Below are 26811 nucleotides of genomic sequence, written 5' to 3' on the forward strand. Positions count from 1 at the left end.
TCTGTTTAATGAACTGAAGAAGAGAAGCAGCTTAAAAAAATGCAAAATACTAAGTATCAGACAACTCAGACCTACTCAACAAACAGTATCAAACTTTTACTGCACAAGTTGTGAAGTTGTTGTAAGTGTTGCTAAATGACTCACTGACTCACCTGAGCAGGACTCTTCAATGTGTTTTGGGTTATTCACTGGGTGGAAACATGATGCACTGCGAGGGATTCCATTTCCAAAAAGGAATACTGCTTCACATATTTTTCCCCCTCAAACTGATGTTGGAATACATAAAGAGGGTAAAATAGGGGTCTCAAAATACAAAAGTGACAGTGATGGAAAGAGTTGGAAGGAGAAAGATTGCAATAAACACCTGGAAACATTAGGTGTGTCCTTTAAGACTGTGTCTGCTACAGGGTAATACTTAAGAAAGTGCATGTAATTGTACGTCGGACTGATCTGTATTCAGTTCTCATGTGTTCTTTAAAATAGTTTAAACATCAGTAGTCATTTGAAGAATTGTCTAACCTTATGAAACAACTTCTAGATAAAAAAAAAAAAAGTCTGAAGAGTTGAGGTCATTGCCCAGTGGCGACGGCCCTCCCCCAGGATAAACAGAAACAGCTGTTTCACAGCTGTGATTCCCTATATGTGTGTGGTTAAGAGAGGACACATGATGCTGCAGTACTATCGAGTCATTATGAGGAGGGACTTTACTGTCTGATTGTTCATTCCTTGTGGTTTCTAGTGCTCACATGGCATCATAGTCATAGATGGTGAAAGATCAGCTTAGTAAAAAAGGATGAATTTGTCTGTTCAGGATGACTCCAAATTAGACCAGCATGCCATTCAGAAATACCTGAGAAAAATGAATTAAGAGTGCTTTTTAAAATTCTGATTCAATGGCAGAATTTTAACTGCGGTAGCAAACAGAATGCAGAACTGAAAATTACATTTTACATATAAGAAAATAGACTTCATAGTTCAAACAAACGTTGAATGTTGGCTTGACAAAGCCTTGTTTGAAAACTCTGAAAGATTTGAAGATTTGTCTATATGCCTTATGGATAGCTCGATAGATCCTCTTCCTGTCATTCCAAACGAGTGCAACAGTGCCTGTTCACTATTTTAGCTGTATTTTTCCCATAGGGATTTTAAAAAGTTTTTTTTTTTAAAAGAGTTATAAACCATGAACCAAACCAACCAGCTACGTGATGAATCGCAGCATTACAAACTTTTATCTGAAGCAAAAAGTATTGAAAATCATCCACAAAAAACAACAATGGCACAAAACGGAGTACTTGACAGCTTTAATAAGAGAAAAATGGAGAAATATTTATGCTTCTGGCAGACGTTTTTATCCAAAGCAACTTGCATTGAATTCAAATCAATTCTTGCTTCCCCTGGGAATTTTAATCCTTGGCATTGCTAGCACCACGTTCTAACGTTTGAACTACAGGAAGATGTTGGTTATGAAGAAACAGTTTTTCAATTTATTTACAAAATGTACATATATACACAAATATTTAAGTAGTTTGAAATCATAGGCAGACTGACTCTATTATGTAGGCAATATTAGCACGTTGCGATTCTCTGATTGGTTGAGATTTCTTTGCAGAATCATGGGTAATGTAGTTTTTCACCAGTACTTCCACCGTTGAACATGATTATTTAAAAAAATAAGTAGAAATAATGCTGATGGCTTCAACAAAACCATATAAAAACTTAGATTAACAACCTCATCTGCCTTTAATAATTTACAAGTTATTGTTAAAAAAATCTACATTTTCTGACATTCTGACCTGACTTTTGCACTTTACATAAACAACTTGTGAGTTGTGGCCACTTCACTTCACTTGAACTGGCACAGAGCCAACGCTTCCTGCTCGATATCTTTACATCCTTATGTTCTTAACATTTGGATTCAGTAAAACATGTAGATTTCTAAAGCAATAAAATAGAAAACTTTCCCAGCACATGGAATCTGACAAACTGTGATAAAAACCGAACTTGTCCGCTACGTTCTTGTGCTATCTACATTTCTACATCACCACCAGTATGATGATGTGCAAAAGAATTCTATACGTTTTCACCCTTTGCTTCAAAGGTTCAAGTAACATAATCTGTACTTTACACTCTGTCACCTGAAGCTTTACCAGTGCCACGTACACAACATGCCACTGGATTAAAGATAAGCACACCATTGTGATTCAACAAAGATTGTTAATGGCATAAATAGACACCATATCTGACCTATTTATATCCTCCGTTTATCAGTGAAGAAAATGTCTTAAGACTTCAAAATTTTATGTGAAGACATAAGACAAGTACACCAGACTGAAGGTAACAGAGACATGGACAGCATAGACATAATGAGTTATAAGTATATTCCAAGCAAACCTCACACTATACAATTACGTTTCTAATCTATATATACATATAAATAAATATATATCTATAAATACATCTTACTGATTGATATTTTAGCTGTTTCCCATAGGGATTTTAAAAAGTTTTTTTTTTTAAAAGAGTTATAAACCATGAACCAAACCAACGTGATGAATCGCAGCATTACAAACTTTTATCTGAAGCAAAAAGTATTGAAAATCATCCACAAAAAACAACAATGGCACAAAACGGAGTACTTGACAGCTTTAATAAGAGAAAAATGGAGAAATATTTATGCTTCTGGCAGACGTTTTTATCCAAAGCAACTTGCATTGAATTCAAATCAATTCTTGCTTCCCCTGGGAATTTTAATCCTTGGCATTGCTAGCACCACGTTCTAACGTTTGAACTACAGGAAGATGTTGGTTATGAAGAAACAGTTTTTCAATTTATTTACAAAATGTACATATATACACAAATATTTAAGTAGTTTGAAATCATAGGCAGACTGACTCTATTATGTAGGCAATATTAGCACGTTGCGATTCTCTGATTGGTTGAGATTTCTTTGCAGAATCATGGGTAATGTAGTTTTTCACCAGTACTTCCACCGTTGAACATGATTATTTAAAAAAATAAGTAGAAATAATGCTGATGGCTTCAACAAAACCATATAAAAACTTAGATTAACAACCTCATCTGCCTTTAATAATTTACAAGTTATTGTTAAAAAAATCTACATTTTCTGACATTCTGACCTGACTTTTGCACTTTACATAAACAACTTGTGAGTTGTGGCCACTTCACTTCACTTGAACTGGCACAGAGCCAACGCTTCCTGCTCGATATCTTTACATCCTTATGTTCTTAACATTTGGATTCAGTAAAACATGTAGATTTCTAAAGCAATAAAATAGAAAACTTTCCCAGCACATGGAATCTGACAAACTGTGATAAAAACCGAACTTGTCCGCTACGTTCTTGTGCTATCTACATTTCTACATCACCACCAGTATGATGATGTGCAAAAGAATTCTATACGTTTTCACCCTTTGCTTCAAAGGTTCAAGTAACATAATCTGTACTTTACACTCTGTCACCTGAAGCTTTACCAGTGCCACGTACACAACATGCCACTGGATTAAAGATAAGCACACCATTGTGATTCAACAAAGATTGTTAATGGCATAAATAGACACCATATCTGACCTATTTATATCCTCCGTTTATCAGTGAAGAAAATGTCTTAAGACTTCAAAATTTTATGTGAAGACATAAGACAAGTACACCAGACTGAAGGTAACAGAGACATGGACAGCATAGACATAATGAGTTATAAGTATATTCCAAGCAAACCTCACACTATACAATTACGTTTCTAATCTATATATACATATAAATAAATATATATCTATAAATACATCTTACTGATTGATACCATATGTAAAATTCTCTTTAAATACTGTTCAAGTGTACCAATGATAAGGATGGTTTATGGGATGCATGATGATTTATAGAAATCCATTTTCTTTTAGGCTGCAGGTTCCTTTGCTTCTGTCTCTTGCACTTTTTATCCCTGCATTCATCACTTCCTTTCCTCATTCCTCATGTCTTTGGTGTGTGGCCCAGAAATCACACTTTCAGAGTGTCGTTTGTTTCACCTCTTGCCATATAAATGAGAGAATCTGTTTGGCCAATGGAAGTGTGGATGTTTGGTGAAGTTCAGGCATGTTCTGAGGAGGTGGTGCTCACACCTCCACGTCCGGATCTGAACCCAACCCTTGCTTCTGCAAAGCATCTTCCCTCTTCATCTTTGGCTTCTCAGTTCGGGTGTGCCACACCAGCACCTGAGCAAGAGGAAAATCATTTCAATAGTAAATAAAGGAATAGATGACCCAAAAAAGGTCATCGTTTACTCACCCTCATGTCATTGCAAAAAAAGTTAGGTAAAATTATGAATTTAACAATTGGCTCCCTTTCAGTTCATGAAGTGGAATTTAAAATGAATTGTCCACACAGGAATTTGAAATGGAATTTACTGAATAACAATTCAGAGAAATAGGTCATGGCATTCAGAAATCGAATTGGAATTTAAAAAGCATTGTTAATTTGTTTATGTTAATGCACACAACACTGCTTCCAGCAAAAGTGGATTTCCTCCTATCTGCCGTAGCTCTCAAATGTCACATGACTGATCATGATGTGATAAGCAGTTAACTAAAACTGTAAAAAAAAAAAAAAAAAAACATTTTTGTTTATTGCAATAAAAAAAAAAAACTCAATATTAAATGAAAAATTTTCACTAAGTGAAAATCTGAAATGTTGCCATGTCAACCAACTGAAATAAGTTTAAAGGGGTCATATGATGCGATTTCAATTTTTCCTTTCTCTTTGAAGTGTTACAAGCTCTTGGTGCATAAAGAAGATCTGTAAAGTTGCAAAGACTAAAGTCTCAAATCCAAAGAGGTATTCTTTATAAAAGTTAAGAGTCAGCCACGCCTACCTAAAACGGCTCGTTCTAACACACCCCACATGTCTACGTCACGATGTGAGAAGATTTGCATAACGCCGCCCAAATGTGCACGCAAAGAAAGAAAGCGTGGTTTCAGGAACAGCAGTAGTCTTTTTAGCAGCATCATATGACCCCTTTAAATTGAAATTACTAACTGAATTAAAACTAAAATGGAAATAATAAACTAAGACTGAAATAAAAATAAATGTAAACTTTTTATAAATATTTTTTTTTAAATGGCAAACTGAACTTAAAATTAAAATATATAATTCTAAATTAACACTGAATATACACAACATGAACATACAAAAAAAAAACATTCTCTGACATTCTTTTGCTTATATAACAGAAAATAATATGTGGTCAAAATAATATAACGACAATTTTTATATAATGACATTTATGGAGAATTGTTCAATCTCAATCTCTGTTGAACAAAAGTATTTCTTGTTCCTGCATGACAACACAAACAAATTTATTTTTATAAGGCTTAATAAACTGAAACCTCACAAAAAATATGACGTTCAAGGTCATGTTGAATTATCTTAATATGCAGAAAAGCTGGTTAATCACCAAACACTAGGAACAGAACAAAGGAGCTACCTTAGTGCACAGGTCTGCTTTGGGTTCAAAGTCGTCCATAGTAACCAGGTGCTGAAGGAAGCTACTTTCCAGGAAGCCCATCTGAGCATCACCGTCAAATCGTGCTTGGGGATTGGTCAGTATCAACCTCAGGGACACTGCAAAACCAGCCATGTCGATGGGGAACGGGCGGTTGGGATGCCAACCAGTGTGGAAACGCACAACCTTCCCATCCTCCACCACGGGCCGCTCAAACTTCATCCCGCCCACCAGACCCACAGGCCACACAGAGACACGGTATGTGTACCGCATCTGAGGGTGACGGGAAGGAAAATGTGAATGGACAAAAAGTGCCAGATAATGACACAGAAACATATCAGGAGACCTTCTGTTCATATGTCCATAGACAAAGACTATGTACAGACTAAAACCAGTTTTGAGAAGGGTTAGTTTGATTACATCTCCAAAAGAGAACATCTGACACATCTGTTACACCTCAGTACACCTGAAGCACAGCTCCACCTGGAGGTTTAACCAGTAAACCCCCATGGAATGACTCGAAATGATCTCATGTTCAGTTTTCACTGCAGTTCTCCAAAACAATATGTGACAGTTTGCTACAAACTTTTACATCTGTGGAAGTTTAGCATTTAAATCTAGCAATAAACATTTTATTAGTACCATTTTCTACATATCAGAAAAACAGAATTAGAAAAAAAAAGCACATTGAGGTATAGAAATTCTGTAGTGATAAAACAATTTTAGTTCATTATTAAGTTAATTTAATTTTAAAAAATGTACATTGTAAAGGAAATCATTTGTAGAAACAGTTTTTACAGATACAAACAGATTTTCTCACAAAACGAATTTTAGACATTAAAGCAAAACAGTTAAGCCTTTTGAGCAAGAAAATTATGAGAAACATGAATGCATTCAACGGTATCCAAACATTTGACTCATACACAAGCATTCAAAAGTTTGGGTTCAGTAAGATTTAAAAAAAAAAAGAAATTAATACTTTTATTCAGCAAGGATGCATCAGATAAATAAAAAGTGACAGTAAAGATCTTTATGTTACAAAAGTTTAATATTTCAAATAAAGGCTGTTCTTTTGAACTTTATATACAGCAAAGAATCCAGAAAAATGGTTTACACAAAAATACCTGACAGCACAACTGTTTTCAAAATTGATAATAATAAGAAATCAGTATATTAGAATGATTCCTGAAGGATCATGTGACACTTGAATAATGGGTACTGAAAACATCAAAGGAATAAATAACATTTTAAAACATATTCACAATTTCACAACCAATAAAACAATATTTCACAATATTACTGTATTTTTGATCAAATAAATGCAGCCTTGTTGAGCAAGAGACCTTTTTTTCAGAAACATTACAAAAACAAAAAAAAAATCTTACCAACCCCAAACTTTTGAACGGTAGAGTATATTTAATCACTAAAAACACCTTACCTCTTCAAAAAGCTGCAGGCTATATGTATTGTCATCATCAGCAAAGTACACCACAGCCTCCTCGAGGGCAGCCGCTTCCTTTCCCTCAGCAGCAGCGCCCATCTCCCTGAGCCAGCGCAGACCCTCGTTCCTCTGCTCAGCACCCCGGGGCTTCAGCCAGCTGGGATCACCCTCCTGCAGCTTCCTATCTTTGGGGGTCAGCTTGTGTAGATGGGCGTAGGTCAAGCCAGATGCAGCCAGGAAATCTGTGACGAGCGGAGTTGGCTGAGGAGCGTCCTCCACCACGATCCAGTGCAGCTGAGGAACATGGAGGAAGGTGTGAGACAAACGAGTGAGCTCAGCCTTCTGCACCAGTCTGTAGAGAGGAAGAAGAGGGAGAAAGAGCGAGATTAAATTTCATACAGTTTGGGGTGACTATTTTTTATTCTTATCTCCATAATGAGGCTGAATGTTTGCATGTTTTGGGGATATTTTAATGTCTAAGGGTCCATTCACACAGAACACTTTTTTTTTGCACAAAAAAGCAATGAGATGCAGGGCAGTGGAACAGAAAAGCACAAGGCTTAGAGATGCATTTAAAAAAAATTTTTTTTTTAAGTTTAACTTCTTTTTACTTGAGCTCCACCTTCTATAGAACAGCATGTCATGTGCAAGACACTGCAAAAGACACAAGACTCAAAGTCTGTCTAATACATGGTTGTATAAAAAAACTATGGAAAAGCTGTGGAGCCCAGCACATGACATGCAGACAAAACATATTTATATAAACACATGTAATGAAAAATTTGTTCCCACATTGTAATTAAATTGTGGCCACGCACCTCTCAAACATGTTTGTTTAGCACATGCTTACAACAATGCAGAAGCAGCACAGTGAAATGCAAAAATGTATTCTGTGTGAACGGCCACCATTCAAAATGTATCTATAATCAGTATTTGCATACAGCATAACGATTGCTCTTTGTTTTGTTACATTTATAAACACACACCTGCACACTAAAGAGACATGAGCAGATAGATCATATTACTGAGAAAATCTGACACATTTCCATAATTGACTTCTTTTGAACAGAATGTCGCAAAGAATCAGTTCAAAATGATTCAGTGATTCTTTAATGTCATGGCGTAATTACATCATCACATAATTCCTGACATCCCAACGTGCATATGTTTTAAAACATTCCAATAAAGTAGTCTCACGTAGGCACAGATTGCTATTTATTTATTTTAATTATGTTTTATTTATAATGGTATTTGTATTTCCTTTGTCCTAGTTCAGTCTGTTGCAGCCACCACTGAGTTAAAATATTTCAGAATTTAAAGTCATTTGAAAGTAAAGCAAATCATATTTAGGCTTAATTAGGGCCCGAGCACCGATGGTGTGAGGACCCTATTGGAATTGCTCCGTTTCTTATTAGGGCCCAAGCCAGAAAGGCGCAGGGCCCTATTGTTTTTCTAAGGATTATTATTATTATTATTATTTTTATTTTTCTTTCGACTATCCGGGGCTTTTTGGGGGCCTTAACATATTCAAAAACTCTTGAAAATTTGCACACGCGTTGGAACCTGCGGCCATTAGGACGCCGCAGAGGCTGGGACCCGGCCGTGGCACAGGGGCTCTACGCCGCCCCCTGGAACACAGCCGAAAAACTTGATGTATAGCTCACACATTACATCTCCTGCCTAAAGAGGGGTTTGCATGCTAAACTCATCACGGATTGAATATGTCTGAAATAGACGGTTCTTAGATGAATGAGTCAATGAGTTATTAACCGATTCAGTAACTCATTTGTGTGTGGTCAAATCGTTTAGACCTGTTTTGCGAACTAAATAATTGAAAACATTCGACTCATCGCTTGTAGGGCAGATTTATAAAACAAGCCATGTTACAGTACGTGTTAACTGTGTCATGAAATTGCAATATTTAAGGCGTCTCTGGTGCAGCTTTTCAGATCCTAAAAGTACCTAAATTATTAACACTATTCAATTGCTGCCTCGCAAGCATTTATGTTCTCTTCAGCAAAACATTCTGAATGAATGACATTACTGCACTACTGTAATCTTGCAAAAGCTGTCTACATACCTTGCATATGTGGGCGTTATCACATAAATTTTGGGCACATCAGTCTTCTTAGACAGCTCTGTTTTGATGTGTTCCTGCAGCTTCTGCAGCTCTCCTCTCAGCTGAGAGATCTGCTGATCTTTAGACATGGCATGACCTCTGCAGTCACAGCGCTGACCTGCACAGAACAATCAGTGTCGTGCTCAAAAACGAATGATTCAAGGTTGAATGAACAAGGTAATGCTGATAGTGATTCCAGTCTTACCCAACTGCATCAGCGCATAGATGAGTCCTAGTAGTGACACCATGAAGTACAGGACAAACACAGTCTTCAGCCTCAGTCTCATTCTCATGATGACCTGCTGCTGATGCTGAAATCAACACTGATGGAGGACGAGGAAACCGCGGATCATGGACACAACCCATGTGAATGCATCATGACAACAGCTTGGCTTGGAAAAATAAGAGATGATTTTGCATATTCCAAAACACAGCCAGTGCATCCAGTGGCAATTAGATCAGATATCTTGATTTTAATTGGTTCAGTTGCAGTATATATATGAATGTCTGGTTACAACAGAGTTCAACTAACGCATTTGAATATATTACACGCAATGATGTGTATAAATTTAAAGTTGAGGTGAATAAAACCTTTCCGGTCGCTTCATAGTGTATTGCAGATAACGCTATGCGTCTCTGTGCAAACTAGTGAAGCGCACTATGTACAGCCACCCCATTCATCCACTGCGCACTACCAACAACTTCCGCTTTCAGTGTGTAACACAGTCAATGATCTCCCGAAGCATGGAAATAAACCATAGTTCCGCCTTCTAACTTTTGGATCACGAAGACATTTTAACCCTTTAACCGTCACTACAAGAAAAACACTAGTGAAACACCAGATTCTTCAACTTTTTTTTTTTTGCATTCTAACCTGTTATGAAAAAATGATAAAGGTAAAACCTCATCCAACTTGTATATACTAATTATGAAATGCCATTATACAGTTTAAAAGACATCTCTGAATTTGTTGATTTAATTTAATAAGAAAATACTTTATTCCTGTTAGCTTCATATCAGCATTTCTGGCAGAGTATGGGGAAAAAAAGGACTGTTGCTGTTTATCTATGCTACAGGCTAAATTAATTTAAAAAGAAAGAAATTAATACTTTTATTTAGCAAGGATGCATTAAACTGACAAAAAAAAAGAGAGAGTAAAGACTTTTTTATTGTTACAAAATAAACTAATAAAATAAAAAAAAATCAATCAATAAATACATACATACAAACATAAATAAACGCTGTTCGTTTAAACTTAAAATATATTAAAACAAAGCTGTTATTTTGAATTGTTATATTTCACATTATTCCTGTTTAACTGTATTTATAATACAAATGCAGCCTTGGTGAGCATGACACTTTAAAAAAATAATAATAATAAATTCTTACCAACCCCAGACTTCATAATTGTAGTGTATTTCTAAAAAACAAACAAAACAAACAACAACAAAAAAATATGTATTTTAGGTTTTGTAAAATGAGAAATAGTCCAGCTGATATCCCTTAAATCTAACTACTGCTTAAAATAAAAAGCATCCTCGTAATACTGATGTTTCCCTTCTGTCCTCCCTTCAGTGTGTAGTTCAAACGACTCAAACAAAGAAGCCTTTCTTTAAAAGACTGAGGGTGGGCGATTTGACTTTTTTTGTGTGTGCTTTTTTATCTACCAGTTGAAAAGTTGGAAAAGTTAAACTGCTAAGAATGTTTTATGAAAGATTAATTTGAAACGATGTTAAAACTCCACTGAGCTTCAATAAGTCAAACAAGATTCCTTTATTTTTTGCATACAAATCAAACACATAAAGCTGGAATGACCTTTCGTTTCAGTTCAACAAGAGAGCACAAGACAGCAACACATCTCTCAAACCTTTTTAAGTTTTGTATATAATTTTCCCAATGTCTTCGAAGGCAAATAAAATGTACATGGCAAACAGATTATATACAAAGAAGAAAAAATGGAAATATACAGTAATGACATGATAAAAGAACGTTATGATAAAAAAAATGAAAGTATATTTCTATACTAAGGGTCCACCATAACTAACATGCCAACCCCTGTATCAAATCAAACATAATTCCAATCCACCAATTCCCTAATACAGCTGTTATAAAACATTTTGTTACAAGTTGAATGACCTGAGACAGTCTAGGTTCAGTGATTACTAATTATAAACAGTACAGATCGTCATATTCTGTTTCTTTAAGTGATAAGCAAACGACAGCTTTTAGTTAAAATACATTTACCCTGAAAAGTGGTATAGAGTGGAATGGCTGTAACAACCACTGTCACCAACACCTGCATTCGCTCACTATGGTAATAAAACAGCTGATGAGTGACAGACAATTTCTGGAGGAGAAAAAAAAACCGCAGGCTCTTTTTGCATCTGGACAAAATGCAAAGAGAGTTGAGCCTCACCATGCTGATACCTGAGGTGAGAAAGTGGCTCACAGTGGCCTTTACTGCCATTTCTGTTATTCAAACCTTTATGAGACTGAAAACGTCACTTACTATGTGAAATGGTGAATGAGCTTTTTGAGTTTAAAAACCAAGAGCAAGCATAGAGGGGGTTTCATTGTTGATTATGGGCAGGAGAGACTGTTTTAAGGGCTTTCTAAGAGGGGGTCATGGGTGATGGAGCAGGGTAGGGAATGAGGATGAGGAAGCTCTGAAACAACAGAGGAAGGCTCGCTCTTAATGGCAGCAGCCTCCACAGTGGCCGCCCCCATGCGCATGTCCCGAGGCCTCGCCGTACTTTGTTCTCCGGCTCAGAATCTCATAGGAGCAGTCTTCTCCACAGCAACCGGACATACTTGGTGATGTTTCGTCAATCTCAAACCTGAAAGAGGACGGCCATTGGTGAAGTCATATTTTAACACCGAATAAGCATAGCAGACACTTGTTGCTATGGCAACTGCTATCATTCAGTGTTTTGTCGATTATAGAGGCCTGTACATAAATCTGTATTCAGAGGAGGAACAGGAATTTCATACAAGTGTTGAATGTGTCCAGAACGATGGTACTTACTGTAAAGCATCCCTAAAGAACTGGTAAGCACCATGATTGTGTTTAAATACTGTCAGCATGACCTTTTTCATTTGTGTGCTGAGGAAAGACACAAGGACAAAAAAAAAAAAAGAGTGATTCATGAGTTTTGGCAAAAATGCTACAAAGGAATAAATTCTTGGAATGCTGGGTTTGTTGTGGTACCTGTTGGCGATAAGCTGAAGGATTTGGATGAGAAATTTCCCCAGGCCTTTCCGTCTGACTTTACTCTCCAGCTGAACTTCATAACTGAGGAGACATTATTATCAGCCAGATACAAACAGCAATATCTTGAGAGAATCAGTGAAGTCACACATTGCAAAAATAACACACGATGCCTTCCCACATACACAATGCATGCAATGAAGGAAGATAGACAGACATGCACAATATCACAATTCTGGCAGATATCAATAAGCCAATAGTTTTCACATCAAGGACAATAAATGATAAATTCTATACAATACTACCTAAATTGTAAAAACCCTGAAAACATAATTTTTAATCTTAAGGTGTTATAACATAACAATATACATTATGAAAAATGGATATTCATTTTGAAAAGTTATAAAATTGTTTTTATAGACTAAATGTGTGTTCGATGATGAAAAAAAATTTGGCGAGATGAGCATGAAGAATTGAATGTCCAATATAAATTAATTGTAAAAAAATTCTAATATCAGTCGGTAACCAATATGGTACTGAAACATTGTGCATTCCTGACAAATAAATGGATTTTTAATAATTCCCAAAGAGAAATTCATAGCTGTCCTATGTGTTAAGTTATAATTAAAGCAGCTTATAAAATATACCATTTACCAATATAAAACCTCATCTCCACACTCCACATCAAATCGAAAGTGGGAAAATGCTACAGGTGTGGAGCCAGCGTCACGGGCCAGGAGATACCACGCTCTCTCATCCTTCATCTCCTCCCTTTTCTCTCTCTCCTTCCATCCCCACTCACTCTGTTCATATCTGCCAAAACATAAGGTAACAAAAAATGTACTTTGTTATAAACTGCACAAATTGAAAGTGCAGAAAGATTTCAGACAGTTCTCATGGAACTATATTTCTTAAAGAGTAAAATGACCAGCTGTACAAAAGTCCTTTAGCTTTAAAGGGACAGTTGACCCAAAATGAAAATTCTATCATTTATTTGCCAAGAATGGAATGACATGAGGGTAAGCAAATGATGACAATTTTCAGTTTTGGGTGAACTATCCCTTTAATGTTAAGTAACACTAACTGACTTCCATTCAACCCAAAACCTGTATCTGAATGTCCATTGAATACAAAAGATAACATGTATCCATTAAGAAGCTCGGCAGGAAAAATTAAGACGCCACTAAAACACCAAACATTGACAAATAAAGTATAATAAATGTTTAAGGCAGTAACAATATGGGATGTTGGATTACCCCACATGTTGACTTGAACAATACCTACAGCGTCTGCATGTTGGCTCTAGTCAACTCATAGGCCCACTCCACTGTATCTGGACTCAATGCAGTTACCCGTTTACATTCAATCTCCAGGTTTATCCTTGTGACAGATTCAGACATTCACAATATTAGTATTGGATATAAAAAAAAAAAAATGAAATGATCTGCCCACCAGTTTAGAGGCAGCATATGTCATCCATCAAAGGGGAAACGTAAGGATAGCGTACCCATTTCTGTCATACTTTTTGAACACTGGCAAGGCAGACAGAGGATCTTCAAGCTGTAAAAAGCCATGGGACACATTGTGTTAATATTTCTCTACTGCAAGAACATAAACACTGAAATTTTAAGACAAGTGCACATATTTTGAAAAAGTTTCTTTCAGATGTTCTCAATAAAGCATACCTTATTGGCTGCATCCACCTTAGCACACACCGCATCCATAGCTGCCCGTTCTTCGAGTCTTCGCTGCTTTTTCTCCTTTGCTCTGTTTGATTTTCTCTGAATGGTAATCGAAAGACATTGTCAAATACCATTCCCAGATACAGACTGAAGAAAATGGTCTGAAACATTTATACTTTATATTACAACTTTAATTCCTACTCTGGGAAAGAGAGCAGGGTGGTCGGTATAATATGAATATACATACCGTGTATTCTAAAATGAACTGAATCAAGTGAATTGAACCAACGCTGAACTACACTGAGCTGAAAAACGACACTACTGTCTTCTGTAGAGCTGCTTTGAAGATGAAATGGAAGTTATTTCATAACTGATGAATTTTACAACATTGAACCTTATTTTTTTGTTTATTACAGCAAAGCTGCTTTGAACATCTGTAATACATTAAAAAAAACTGATATTGAGATATTGAGAACCTGGGTTATCCTTTTATCCTGAAGTTTTAGGATTTTGAAAAACTAGAGTGTTATGACAAAAAATGAAGAGGAAATGGGTCATTAATCAAACAAACACAAAATGATCTGGAACATCTCAAATCAACTTCAAATCAGAAATTTAACTTGTCACTAATTAGTATGCTGACAATATAATTAGTTTTTTTGTTTAAATTAAAAGAATGTAAAATAAAAGCATTTTCACTAGTATGGACCACATTGTAAAAAGCAGTAATTGAATCAAATCAAATCAAATGAGACATAGCACACAAAATTGTGGAATTAAACACTTATTTTACAATATTATTTAACAGTGAATATTTAAATATAACCAAATATTGTCCAACTAATCATCCCGGTCAATATATACACATCCATTACAAGCAAACAATAATGTTGCCTTCAAAACATTTCACAAACAGATTTATGACTGCATTTGTTTGTGTACATACATGTGACTGCATGGGGGTAGTGACACATCTGTGGACACTTTAAGAAAAGGTATTTATGTAAATCTGAGGGATTAAAACCCGTTTTTTTTTTTAGATTTGTATTGTGTATCATGAATAATAATACACCAGGAGCAAATATCTAGCTGAAGGCACCCAAAAAAACAACGCTGCTCTTTAGCTCCAGGTATATTAATGGCAAGAGAAGCAGGAAACAGGTGCTGAGAAGAACACAAAGCACGTGGAGCAGAACAGTTTTCTAAGGGCTTGACGGCGGCGGGCTCTGTATGTGCATGAAGTTCACTAATGCCAGACACAGCTAGATCAATCAAACTCGACGGACTAAGCAATGCTGCTGTCGTGAGGTTTGATCTCGCGGTGGCTGCTGGCATCGTGCCAATTAAAAGCCTGTAAGGGGAGCTCAAATAAACGGTTTGCACATTATAACGTTACTTCTATCCGACCAGCTCGTCGTCGTATGACTTCAATGCATCGACTGTTGGAAACAGACAATACAGGCAGATTGACGAAAACAGCAACAGTTTGCCGTGTTAAATGTATAAGTGTTATTGTGCTTAGTGTTAAAGAAATGGCGCAGTCGACGAGGCACCTGAAATGAACCAGGAACCGTTTGAGGTGGACATTTGTGTACTCAGATGGACACTAAAAAAAATCCATTCGGGACCCGAGCATCTTTAAACCACCCAATTCTCACCACCACCCCCTTTCGTTATTCACGAGTTCCGCGTTTACCTCCATCACACACACACACTCTCTCTCTCTTTCCGGGGAGAATGATTTGCTTCCATCAGTCTTTGTTTAAATTGCCGCACGCATTTATCAAAGCCCAAATAAGAGCAAAACTAACAACATACAGCATGGACAGACAAACTCACCCCCATTGTGCAGATTTTATACGACCACCTTGACGCGACTACTGCACTCTAAAATGCTTTAAAGTTAGAGATCTGAAGATGAGATGTGGTCTGTGGTAAAGAATGTTAAAAATGCTAACGAGCGAGCTAGTCTGCAGTAACACAAGAGCTCGAGGGTTCGTAGCTTCAAAAACAATCATCTATAAAGCAACTAGCGACTGCTGTTCGCTCTTATTTTTTCCTGCCAGATTCGCGCCAAGAAGCGGGGACGAAATTTTCGCGCTCTACTCTCCCTTTCTTTATCTCCTTCTCCTTTCCTCCCTCCCTCTCTTCACTCTTTCTTTCCCTCTCAGCAGCATTGGGCATTAGCCGCTGAGTCTCGGGGAAATGACGACATAGGGTTGGGGTTAAGGGTCAAGCTCGCTCCACATGCTTCCTCACGTTGAGGGTACTTTGAGACCTAGAGCCATTAAGATAAATTTATGTAAATGACAAGTAATTGATACTACATGCAGTTTTTTTTTAGTTTCTGGTTTCCTTTTGCAACCTGAATTTCTAACATTATTTAAAAAATTGGGGGATAAAGGATACTGTCAAAATAAAGTTTAATTACTTAATTAAAATACGATGTAATCAAAAATGTAATTTTAATTCAAGTTTAATACCGTGAATTCATATTACATGAAAAAGTTGTGTGTGTGTTTTTTTTTAAATAATATTTTGTTTTATTTTCTATCACACCAGGAAGAATAAGATGTAGATCTTCAAACAGTGCATGTCTTCACTGTCTTGAGCTGTATGTTAGCTAGCGAATACCCTCCAAGTATAATTTTTCCAATAAAGTTTTTTTTTTTTTCATTTTGCAATAAATAAAAAAAATCCAAACTGTCTTACGAACATATAAAAGAAAACTATGAATCCTTGTTTGTGATGTCTTATTGTGTTAGTGTTAGTTGCTTCTTTGTGTGTATTATGTGCAAAGAGGGTAGGAGAGAGGAACTCAGAGGTGATGAGGATGGAGGAAGTCTAACAGAGAGGAAGAGGAGGGAAAGAGAGAGAGCGAAACAAGAAAGGAGAGACCATCATAAAGGGACAACTAAGGTGAGTTAGAGAAAATGGAGATGGTTCTTTTGCACAGTACTGGCAAAATGGCATGAAGGAGGGGAGGGAGGATATGGTTGGAGAGAGAAGCACATAGACAGAGAGGGGATGGCTGGGAGGGGTCTTGTGCCACAAGTGCTGGTAACGTTATGTCTGTCTCTGTTCTTGTCTGCAAGGACCACAGAGAAAGAATATCAATGTATACGGGTGTTCAAGGGAGGACCTGTCCATCACTTGGGCCTGCTGGTACATAGTGTCAGGAGGGGGTGTTGGAGACCAGCCTGAATCCAGTCTTTAATCCTTTTATGTCCGTATTAGAATTGTGTCTAGATATCAAGTTTATTCTCACCTGTAATACCTCCAGGTTATGTTTAATTAATGTAGATTATAGAAACCATGGCTTACACAGTGTGAATGTATTGATTTCTTAAAGACTCAATCACAGTGTGGTAAAAGAACTATAGCTGAAGCCTAATTCACGATATCCATCATAAAATGCTCATTATTGAGGTAAATAAGCAAGTTCCAGTCTTTTTTCTTTCCTGCATACATAAGTGAAGGGTCTGGGCAGCCTCAGCACTGCATTGCATAGCTGACGAATCCATCCGCACACACAGCAGGAAGTAGTTCCGTATGATTTAATGTGGGAGCACCGCAGGTAAAGCACAAAGTAATGGATCGGTATTAAGTTCGTTTTACGAAGAGAGTTGTACGGGATGCTCTAAATACGTATAAATATCTGTTTAAATCTAAATATAGGCTAAATTAACGCACGGATAACGGCTTTTAGGACGGGAGGGGTTCATTTAACGTTTTTGTTTATAATATTGCCCATATGTGAACTGTGAGAGTTAGCTTGACTCACATGAGACGAGACTTTACAATGTCAGAATCACTTGTTATGAATTCGATGCCGGTTAAAGGGACTATGTAATTGACATGGAAGTTAGTTGGGGAGAGGCGAACAGCGCGGAAGGTTTTCTCGGTTGTGAGGAGTCGTCAGGTCTCCCCGGCACATACACACGGATAGGATCCCTATGCGGCCGATGCAATGAACTGAATAGAATGAGAAACGTGCGAATATCCACAGAAGCTTTAATGTAGTTGTATATTAGCAAACGTGCGCAGTGCTGATGTTTTACAACACTTATCTGTCGCTTTATAAGTTTGAATAGGAGAGAAAGCAAGCCAGGTTAGTGAGCTGCTATTCGGACTTGTAACTAACGTTAAAAGGCAAATGTTCAGCGACAGCTAGCCAACAACTGGAATAGGGACATAAGCGTGGCTCTACACAAAAGGACTCAGACTTGAGTGAACGACTGTGCGAAAAGTGAGGTGAGGGGAAAGATGCCTTTTTTCTGTTTATGTACTTTTTAAGTTTGAATGATGAATTATGATTGCCCGAGCAAGATCCGTGCGCGTTTACTCACAGAAATGTTTAAATGAACAAGAAACGGATGATTGGATGGTGGTCGGAGTGATGCGACCTCTCGGAGTTTAAGGGGGCAATCGATAACTGTTTTCAGCTGAAACACTATTAGGAGTTGATTGGGCACTTTGTTAAGCGAAGGACAGTTCAGTGCCACATATTGAGTTTTTTGGACGCATCTGAAGCGCACGTTTAATTCACACTGAGCCCGACTGTAACTTCAATCAATAGAGACACTGGTCGTGACGTCACGTGCCCTATTCAACGCTTCATTTTATGACACATAACGATTTTTAAAATTATTTTTACGTATAAAGAACAAATATCTGATCTTATTTTAGATTTTGATGAAGTGTTATAAAAATAATCCATTATGCGGGATTAATTTTGTAACCAGTTTTATCTCGCAAATGCATCTTTTGTGTCCATACATCTAGATCAGAAACATTTTATTTTTATGTTTGTGTAGTTGTTTTGTATGTTCAAAATCACAATTCAGGCAGCCTCTTGAGTTATTATTCACGAAAATAGCGAGAGGTACAGTTTGGTGGTTGGCGATCACAATGGCAGTAGCTTAAGAAATGAAGGCTTTGGTCATTGTTTCGTTTTCTAAAGGATGGTATCTGTTGTTCTGGTTTGTGAAGTGATAAAAGTCAGCTCTACTGTTCACTCCCGACATCCTTAGTTTTCTGGAAGCATTCGCGAATCAAAGACTTCTTGTCCACCGAATAAAAGTCTCATTTATTGGCGTTGAAAATGAAAGTTATCTAAATTAGTTACAAATTTAGAAACATTACACTAATGCGTATATCCCGGGCTTTGTGGTTTGATACCTCAGTGAACTCCATCACCTGCCGCTGAAAACACAGCCAAGAGCATTTAAACCTCCACAACTTCCACTGTCTCTTGTGCCGAACCTCATTTCCATACACATATATTTCAACTAAATTGTATTAATTTGAGGTTAGTTTTCTCACCACATTTCATAACAGACTGCGGCTGTTCAGAGAAAGAAAAGATGTGTATATAATGTAAATAATGTAGCTCGAGGAAGTCGATAAAGATTCAGAAAGCAAAGATTCGTCACAATACTGTAAATGTGAAAAGATACTTGAGACATCATTTGGGGTTCTCCGACTGAACCCTTTAGAGAACCTCAAAAAATAATACGGGTCAATGAGATAATTTGCATCATACACATAAGAATGTATTTTGAAAAATGTTCCTCTTGTGTCCATTCAATGAGTTATTGGGGCTCAATGTTTGCGTTGGACCCCACTGGCTTTCATTGTATGGGCAAAAACAGTTGAAACATTCTCCAAAATATGTGTTGTATTCCACAGAAGAAAGATAACCAGATTTGGAATGACATGAGGGTGTGAGCCTGGGAAACTGAGACTGCTCTGGATGTGTGTGTGTGTTTGTTCACTACTCACTGCTGCATGTTTGTGCACTTGGATGGGTTAAATGCAGAGCACAAATTCCAAGTATGGGACACCATACTTGGCCACACGTCATGTCACTCATGTCAAATGATAGGCTAACACAATTTTCATTTTTGGGTGAACTATCCCTTTAAGATGCTGAAAACAAAGGTCAATGCTGGTCCCTTTGAACACACTCTCTCTCTCTCTCTCTCTCCTAGCCATGCCATCAGTGATGGAGCGATCAGGGTCTGGTGTGCTGTCCCGCAGCAGGGCCAAAACAGTCACAAACGGGAACAGCCAGCACTCTGAGGAAGAGAGCAGTGATGAGGAACACACACGTGGTACGTCTGCCACATTCACACACAAACTCCAACTCCAAACCACCATCTGCACCTTCATTCACTTACATGTTAGCACAGTATTAATCTTAAATTGTTTCATTTAAGTGTAAAATGTTTGAATGTATCAGTGTCTCTATGAGTATTCAGTTAATCATCCCTGTTCTCTTTTCCTCCTCTCCCTCCCTGCACTCACTTTTCTTCCTCTGCCCTCTGTGAGGATTCATTGCCAGTTTCTAACTCTGCCTGCCTGTGTTTTTCCCCTCTCTGACCGTCCTTTTCCCTCTTGCTCTTTTGAAACAGACAGTATGATCCGCGTTGGTGGGGACTACCAGGCACAGATCCCAGAGTTCAAACTAGGTAAAGAGAGAGATGGTTAGTTAATCTCAGAAGAGATGAATATATATCTCTGAACTCCATGCAGTATTCACAGTCTGCATGAGCATGATAAGATAAAGGTCTGTGTGTAGGTGTTTCTGTGTGTACTCAAGTTATGGGGAGTAGAAGAGAACACTGCTTTAGTCTTTGAGTGTATATATATATATATATATATATAAAATAATGTATAGACAGTGTGTGTGTGTTATGGGGAGTAGAAGAGAACACTGCTTTAGTCTTTGAGTGTATATATATATATATATATATATAAAATAAAGAAATGTAGACAAAAGCAGCAGAGAGTCATAGAGAAGTAAAAAAACAACAAGGTGGTGAGATGAGGTATTTGAGAGAGGCTGCTGTGTTGTGTGACATACATGTTTTTTCTTTGTGTTGACAGACTGTGCATCCCGCTACAGTGAAAATGACCAGAGGAGCATGCTGGTCTGGTCACCAAATAGCCAAGTGTCCAATGCCATGTGTAAGGAACAATTCTTCACATGTAGAAATGACTAAAACCTAAAAAGAAAAGAAACTACTTATTTTTAAAGGGAAGCCAGTATAATGTAGTATATTGATGTGATTATTTTTCTCACAATATTGCATTATTTTAGATACTCTCACCTGTTTTCTAGATGCATATCTTCTGCTGATTTAAAGGCATTGATCTAGAAACTACCTTTAAAGTGTGAATCATTTGGGTTGGCAAATAATCCATTTAAAATGTCATGTTAAAAAATTCACATATATAATAATCACAATTTATAATATAATCACATTATAAATCACAATTTATAATGTGCGATATTTAAATGATTTTCTTTATTTGAATATGTGCATATGTGAAACTGAAAGTAGTCCAATTTTGTGGCGTTGCGATATTTTATTAAAGTTACCATACGATATCTGGTAATATAGTTCACGCTTTTCAAGTCTAAAGTAGATTTTTATTTTTTATGTAAGTAGGTAGGTGCATTACATAGCCTATTTAAAGAATCTTATAAATGCATAAAACAATACTGAATAGAATTGTTAATCTGATTGTATCATGTATCAAATCCAATTGATTCTTTATGAAATGGCAAAAAAAAAAATCACATTTGAATCAAATTGAAACCCACTGAATTATTATTTTGAATTGATTCACTGTCAATCCAAAGATGCACAGCTGTTTTATTTATATGCATTTGCATTATTTATTTTCTATTATGTTACTGTGATGCCTCGTAGCATATTGAATCATGGTTATTTGTATTCTGTTGTGAGGTGGTTAGTAATACCCATACCTTTGTACACTGTTACCAAATCTGCCATGGTGGATTGTAAAGAAACTGCATTTTCCATTCTCTCACTCTCAGTGGATGAATATATTCTGATGGCCAAAGAGAAGCACGGATACAACATGGAACAGGTACCATTTCATTTAAATATTAGGCATGAATGGCAGATCCTCTAGATGGATGCATAGGTCACTGATGGAGTCCTTCTGTCTTATATCAACAGGCTCTTGGCATGCTTCTGTGGCACAAGCATGATGTGGAGAAGTCACTGGCTGACCTAGCAAACTTCACTCCCTTTCCTGATGAGTGGACAGTGGAAGACAAAGTTCTGTTCGAACAGGCTTTCAGCTTTCATGGCAAGAGCTTCCATCGCATCCAACAGATGGTGAGCGGGAGGGATGGAGGCAAGATGGGTTATATAAGAGTCATCTGGCGCTCTCACATCTGCCTGCAACTACAGAAGAGCAGGCATCTTGAGATACGGCCCAGTGTAGAATCACACGTCCATGAATCACACAAGAGTCAAAGAGAGGTCTCGCTACTCGTCGACACTTTGAACTGTTGTCTTGCTGTCATCCATTACAACATGGAAATGATTTGAGAATGTTTCAAAGAGCATCTCATGCTTCAGTGGAAGCAAGAACATCTGACCTTTTGTACAAAGACGTTCAAATGCTCAAAGTCACAAATTTGATACAGGACATCTTGTTCTTTTTCCCTGTATATGCTTAGTCTTAACCATCTGTTATTTTATTTCTCAGCTTCCAGACAAATTGATCTCAAGCCTGGTGAAATACTACTACTCTTGGAAGAAAACCAGAACCCGGACCAGCGTCATGGACCGCCAAGCACGCAAGCTCCTTAGCAAGAGAGAAAAGGATGAGAGGTACAAGGAGAGCAAAAGAGAGAAAGATGGAGAGAAAAGACAATGAATCATAACAAAGTGTGTATTTTTGTTTCTGCCAGTAACGATGAGATGGCGGGAGGAGATCCAGGCAGTGACAGTGATTTTGAGATCAACGGCAAGAAAGAGGTGAGTCTATGGTGTAAGAAAAACTATTCAATACAGTATTTTGTTTGTTCTTTAATAATAATTATATTACAGATTTTAAATACATATTAATTTAGAGACTAAGTAGAATATTAGTAGTTCTAAAAAAAATCAGCGGTCAGGGACTAGTGAAGGCAAAATTTTAATCTAAAATCTTAATCTTAAAAAAAAAAAAAGACTGCATGTGCATGACTGCATTTACACTGCATTTGTGCAACTTTTCAGACAACGAAGCAGAACTCTGGGAATGTAGGAGGGAGTGATAAAGGTTCAAGCAAGTCTGGTCCGACTCGGAAAGAGAACCAGGGTGCGCAGTACCGACACCACCCTCTTCGGGCTCGCCGCAGACCTCCGAAAGGCATGCACTTGGAACAGGAGGACATTGTTACTCTCTCAGCGTCCACTGATTCAGGAGCTGTCAGTCTCAGACAGCTGGACACACAGCTAGTGTCTCTGAAAAGACAGGTAATGGGCCACACAACAAATCACATTGTTTTTGGTAGTGTTTGTAAATCTGAGAGACTCACAAGTGAATACACAATAGAAGGGTTTGTGTGCTACGCAACTGTTCAAAAGTTTGGAGTCATTAAAGGGTTAGTTCACCCAAAAATGAAAATTCTGTCATTAATTACTCACCCTCGTGTTGTTCCAAACCCATAAGACCTTCATTCATCTTCGGAACACAATTTAAGATATTTTTGATGAAATCTGAGGGCTCTCTGACCCTCCCATAGTATGATAGATAATGACGTCATCACGCCGGATCTGGGTCAGCGCCGGCGCCGCCAAACGCTCGCGTCATGGTACTGTCGTGAACGCGCCTCCAAAATGACGCAGTAGAGACGAAAATGTGGAATAAAGTTACCACATTCAAAAGTTGCACCTTGAACGTGGTAGTTACCTTGCTGTCTATGGGAGGGTCAGAGAGCCCTCAGATTTCATCAGAAATATCTTAAACTGTGTTCCGAAGATGAACGAAGGTTTTACGGGTTTCGAACAACACGAGGGTGAGTAAATTAATGACAGAATTTTCATTTTTGGGTGAACTATCCCTTTAAAGTTTTGTTTTTTTTGCTTTTATTCCTCAAGGATTAATCAAATTGATCAAAATTGACACATTTTTATTTAAAAAACAAATGCTGTTTCTTTGAACACTCTATTGATCAAATAGCCCTGAAAAATTTATTTCTACAAGAATATTGAGCAGCACAGCTGTTTTCAAAATTGATAATAATTCTTGAGCACCAGATCAGCATATTAAAGTGATTTTTGAAGGATCATGTGACACTAAAGACTGGAATAAAAATTCAGCTTTGCCATTACAGAAATAAATTGCATTTTAAAACATATTAAAATAGAAAACTGTTCGTTTAAATTGTAATAATATTTCACAATATTATAGTTTTTTTTCTATATTTTTGAACAAATTAATGCAGCCTGGGTGAGACTAATTTAAAAAAAAAAAAAATTACAGACCCCAAAACTTTTAAATGGAAGTATAACTACACAACAATCACCGCTTAGAACAATTTTGCATCTCTATTTTGTTTTTAGGTCCAAAGTATCAAGCAAACCAACAGTGTTCTCAAGCTCAACTTGGGTGATGGAACTGAAGGCTTGAGACCATCAGAGGTACGTTTCTACCCGCATTGCTCTGATGTACAACCTACACACCTGGCATACATGTGAAAGTTAAAAAGCAAGGCATATTATTAAATGCCATTTAATGTATTTTGACAGTTTGAATGTATGGGCTCTGTTACTGAGATACTGATAAAGCCTGATTGCATAATATTTTGAAAGTATATATTTTTATTTTCTCTAAGAGTTTGCTAAACCTGTAAGTAGATTCTAGGCAAAATGCCATTGTTATGCTACATTATAATTTTTCTCCCTGCGCTGCATTTCGTTCAGCCAACCCAAAAAAACAACTCTCGCTGGACAACAGAGGAGCAACTCCTGGCTGTTCAAGGTGAGCTGGATTATCATTCTCTCCAATTCCTGATAATCCATAAAGCTCAGAACAGATCTCAAAATGAATATCCATACACATTATAATAGTATGATCCTTAAATACACATGTAGCATTTAAACCCAGTGGTTTTAGTTTTGAGTGTTTTCAGTGTTTATACAAAATAGCATAGAACTTTAATATCGGCTAATTATTGGTTATCAGCCAGAGCTGTAATATCATGCATCCCTAGTTAAAGCTTGTATAAAAAAATTATACTTCTATAATGCCAGGTTGATCTTCCCAAAACTAAAGAACCCAAAAAGATCACTTGTTTACTTGCATACAAGTTGATAACAGCAAATAGCAGCTAAATTATCCAACTAACCAATGAGTTAACATGCTAAAATGTATGGTACAACTAATACATGTCCTAAAAATAGTTTCAAGCTAAATTAGTGAGCACCTAGTCACCAATTTGCAGCCTTTTATGACAGTGGGAGATTGTTCTAACCTTGCAGTGATTAAAGTCACCAAGAAATCAAAATGGAGAATTCGTATTTTTTTATGGAATATTGCAGTATTTATGATCAATTATTTATCTGTGCACAGTTTCCGGTTCATGCTGAATTTACGAAATGTCATTATGCGAGTATATTCAGAGCAATACAAAGGGAATTTCTATCGTATACCTTGTTTCAAAGCAAGATGTCTACTAGATACTACAGACTGAATTCATGAAAATATAATTTTGGTTGATTATTTTTGTTTAATTTTAAGCATCGCTGAGCAGTTTTATCATGTAGCCATTTTGTCATCCACATCCTCTCCAGCTGTCAGGCGATATGGTAAAGACTTTGCAGCCGTAGCGGACGTGATTGGCAACAAGACTGTGGCGCAGGTCAGCTCATTCTTTGTCAGCTACCGGAGACGCTTCAATCTTGAGGAGGTGCTCCGTGAATGGCAGGCAGAACAGGAAGTGGTGCAAGGGAGCAGCGGGAGGACCGTGAACATGGAGCTGAACGGGTTAGCAGGAGCGGAAGACGATGAGGTGAGAGAGAATGAGGAAAAAGACTATTTGAATTTGTCGAGGCCTTGTTCCAGCAGGCAGGACTTTACCTTAGAGATAAAAAAAAATCAGTTAACAACAACTGAGGAACTCACTTTCTCCTTTGCATCTTTCTTTGTTATTACAGGTGAAGATGGATGGCATCTCTCCACCTCATTCTGACAGTCCTCTGTCTTCTTCTGAGGTTAGTGTGGCTGAGTACTCCAACTCTGCCCAGTCCTCCCCACCCCTCACTCAACCTCCACCCTTACTGCGCCCTGCACCCCCCTCAGCACCCCCTAGCCTGCTGCGCCAGCCTCCACCACTACAGACACGACCTCTACAAAACCGGACGCCCCACAATCACCCTCCCCCTCCGCTCATCAGACCCGCAGTGGCGTCCTCGCTCCATCAGGGGGCGCTGAGGAACTCTCTAAGTTCCTCCTCTGCTGGACAGCTGCCACCCTCACTGGTGGGGCTGAAGGTGGAATCCCTGCAGTCACACTGATTGCCATGTAGTATTTGCCCTTTTATAATGGTTTAAGACACTCAAATAGTCATTTAACAGAGAATTTGTTCTCAAGTCAGTATAAAGGGGCAGTGTGTAGTAATGCCTCTCAAGAGATAGGGGGAAAAAAACCGAGGTGAACTGGAAGCAAAGCTGGACATGCACCAAAACACACGGAAGGATGAAACTATACAGTCTGATCCAAGGAGAACCCTCCATATTCATGCATATAAACCACAATCTTGCCAAAAAAACAAACCCTACTGCCCCACAAACCCATCTGCCCTCAGGTTCTACAGCTTTACCTCGTGAACAGTCTCAAGCACAACAGCTTCCACTGTAATTACAGCTATTGAATCACCTTCTGTCATAGATACTCAGTGGAAGTTGGATGTTTAACCAAAATTGTGGGGTAAAAACCTTATACACTGGAATTAAAAACTGCCAAGACAACATTCCTTCCACCATCTCTATGGCAACAGCTGCATATCACCTAGTGTGCATGACTATAGGCACTAGC

General features: G+C 37.6%; 3 protein-coding genes across 6 annotated transcripts; 1 reads left to right on the forward strand and 2 right to left on the reverse strand.

Annotated features, from left to right (window-relative positions):
- Positions 1-2997: 2997 nt before the first annotated feature.
- On the reverse strand, positions 2998-9785 carry LOC107749807 (galactosylgalactosylxylosylprotein 3-beta-glucuronosyltransferase 3-like). Its single transcript, XM_016564989.1, has 5 exons — positions 9278-9785; positions 9034-9190; positions 6951-7305; positions 5495-5785; positions 2998-4226 (listed from the first exon to the last, which is right to left on the reverse strand). Exons 1-5 carry the CDS (start codon positions 9363-9365, stop codon positions 4128-4130), a joined length of 990 nt encoding a protein of 329 aa, XP_016420475.1. The 5' UTR covers positions 9366-9785; the 3' UTR covers positions 2998-4127.
- A 1302-nt stretch (positions 9786-11087) lies between these two features.
- Positions 11088-16221, reverse strand: LOC107749810 (N-alpha-acetyltransferase 40). Of its 2 annotated transcripts, none has more exons than XM_016564993.1 (8): positions 15802-16221; positions 13966-14061; positions 13788-13840; positions 13565-13660; positions 12935-13093; positions 12281-12364; positions 12098-12175; positions 11088-11909 (listed from the first exon to the last, which is right to left on the reverse strand). In XM_016564993.1, the coding sequence occupies exons 1-8, from the start codon at positions 15805-15807 to the stop codon at positions 11765-11767; spliced, it is 717 nt and encodes a 238-aa protein (XP_016420479.1). In that variant the 5' UTR covers positions 15808-16221; the 3' UTR covers positions 11088-11764. The 2 variants fall into 2 exon arrangements, with proteins under 2 accessions (XP_016420479.1, XP_016420480.1); XM_016564994.1 differs by lacking the exon at positions 15802-16221 and adding an exon at positions 14210-14297.
- Positions 16222-16828: 607 nt separating this feature from the next.
- On the forward strand, positions 16829-26456 carry LOC107749809 (REST corepressor 2-like). Of its 3 annotated transcripts, none has more exons than XM_016564991.1 (13): positions 16829-16881; positions 19956-20078; positions 20379-20435; positions 20854-20934; positions 21812-21864; positions 21957-22118; positions 22495-22619; positions 22700-22766; positions 23010-23249; positions 24339-24416; positions 24699-24756; positions 25569-25786; positions 25932-26456. In XM_016564991.1, exons 2-13 carry the CDS (start codon positions 19958-19960, stop codon positions 26289-26291), a joined length of 1620 nt encoding a protein of 539 aa, XP_016420477.1. In that variant the 5' UTR covers positions 16829-16881; positions 19956-19957; the 3' UTR covers positions 26292-26456. The 3 variants fall into 3 exon arrangements, with proteins under 3 accessions (XP_016420477.1, XP_016420478.1, XP_016420476.1); XM_016564992.1 differs by lacking the exon at positions 16829-16881 and adding an exon at positions 17474-17539; XM_016564990.1 differs by lacking the exon at positions 16829-16881 and adding an exon at positions 17839-18216.
- Positions 26457-26811: the final 355 nt, after the last annotated feature.

Source organism: Sinocyclocheilus rhinocerous, unplaced genomic scaffold (assembly GCF_001515625.1).
Source record: "Sinocyclocheilus rhinocerous isolate Xijiao unplaced genomic scaffold, SAMN03320098_v1.1 scaffold1131, whole genome shotgun sequence".
NCBI lineage: Eukaryota > Metazoa > Chordata > Actinopteri > Cypriniformes > Cyprinidae > Sinocyclocheilus > Sinocyclocheilus rhinocerous.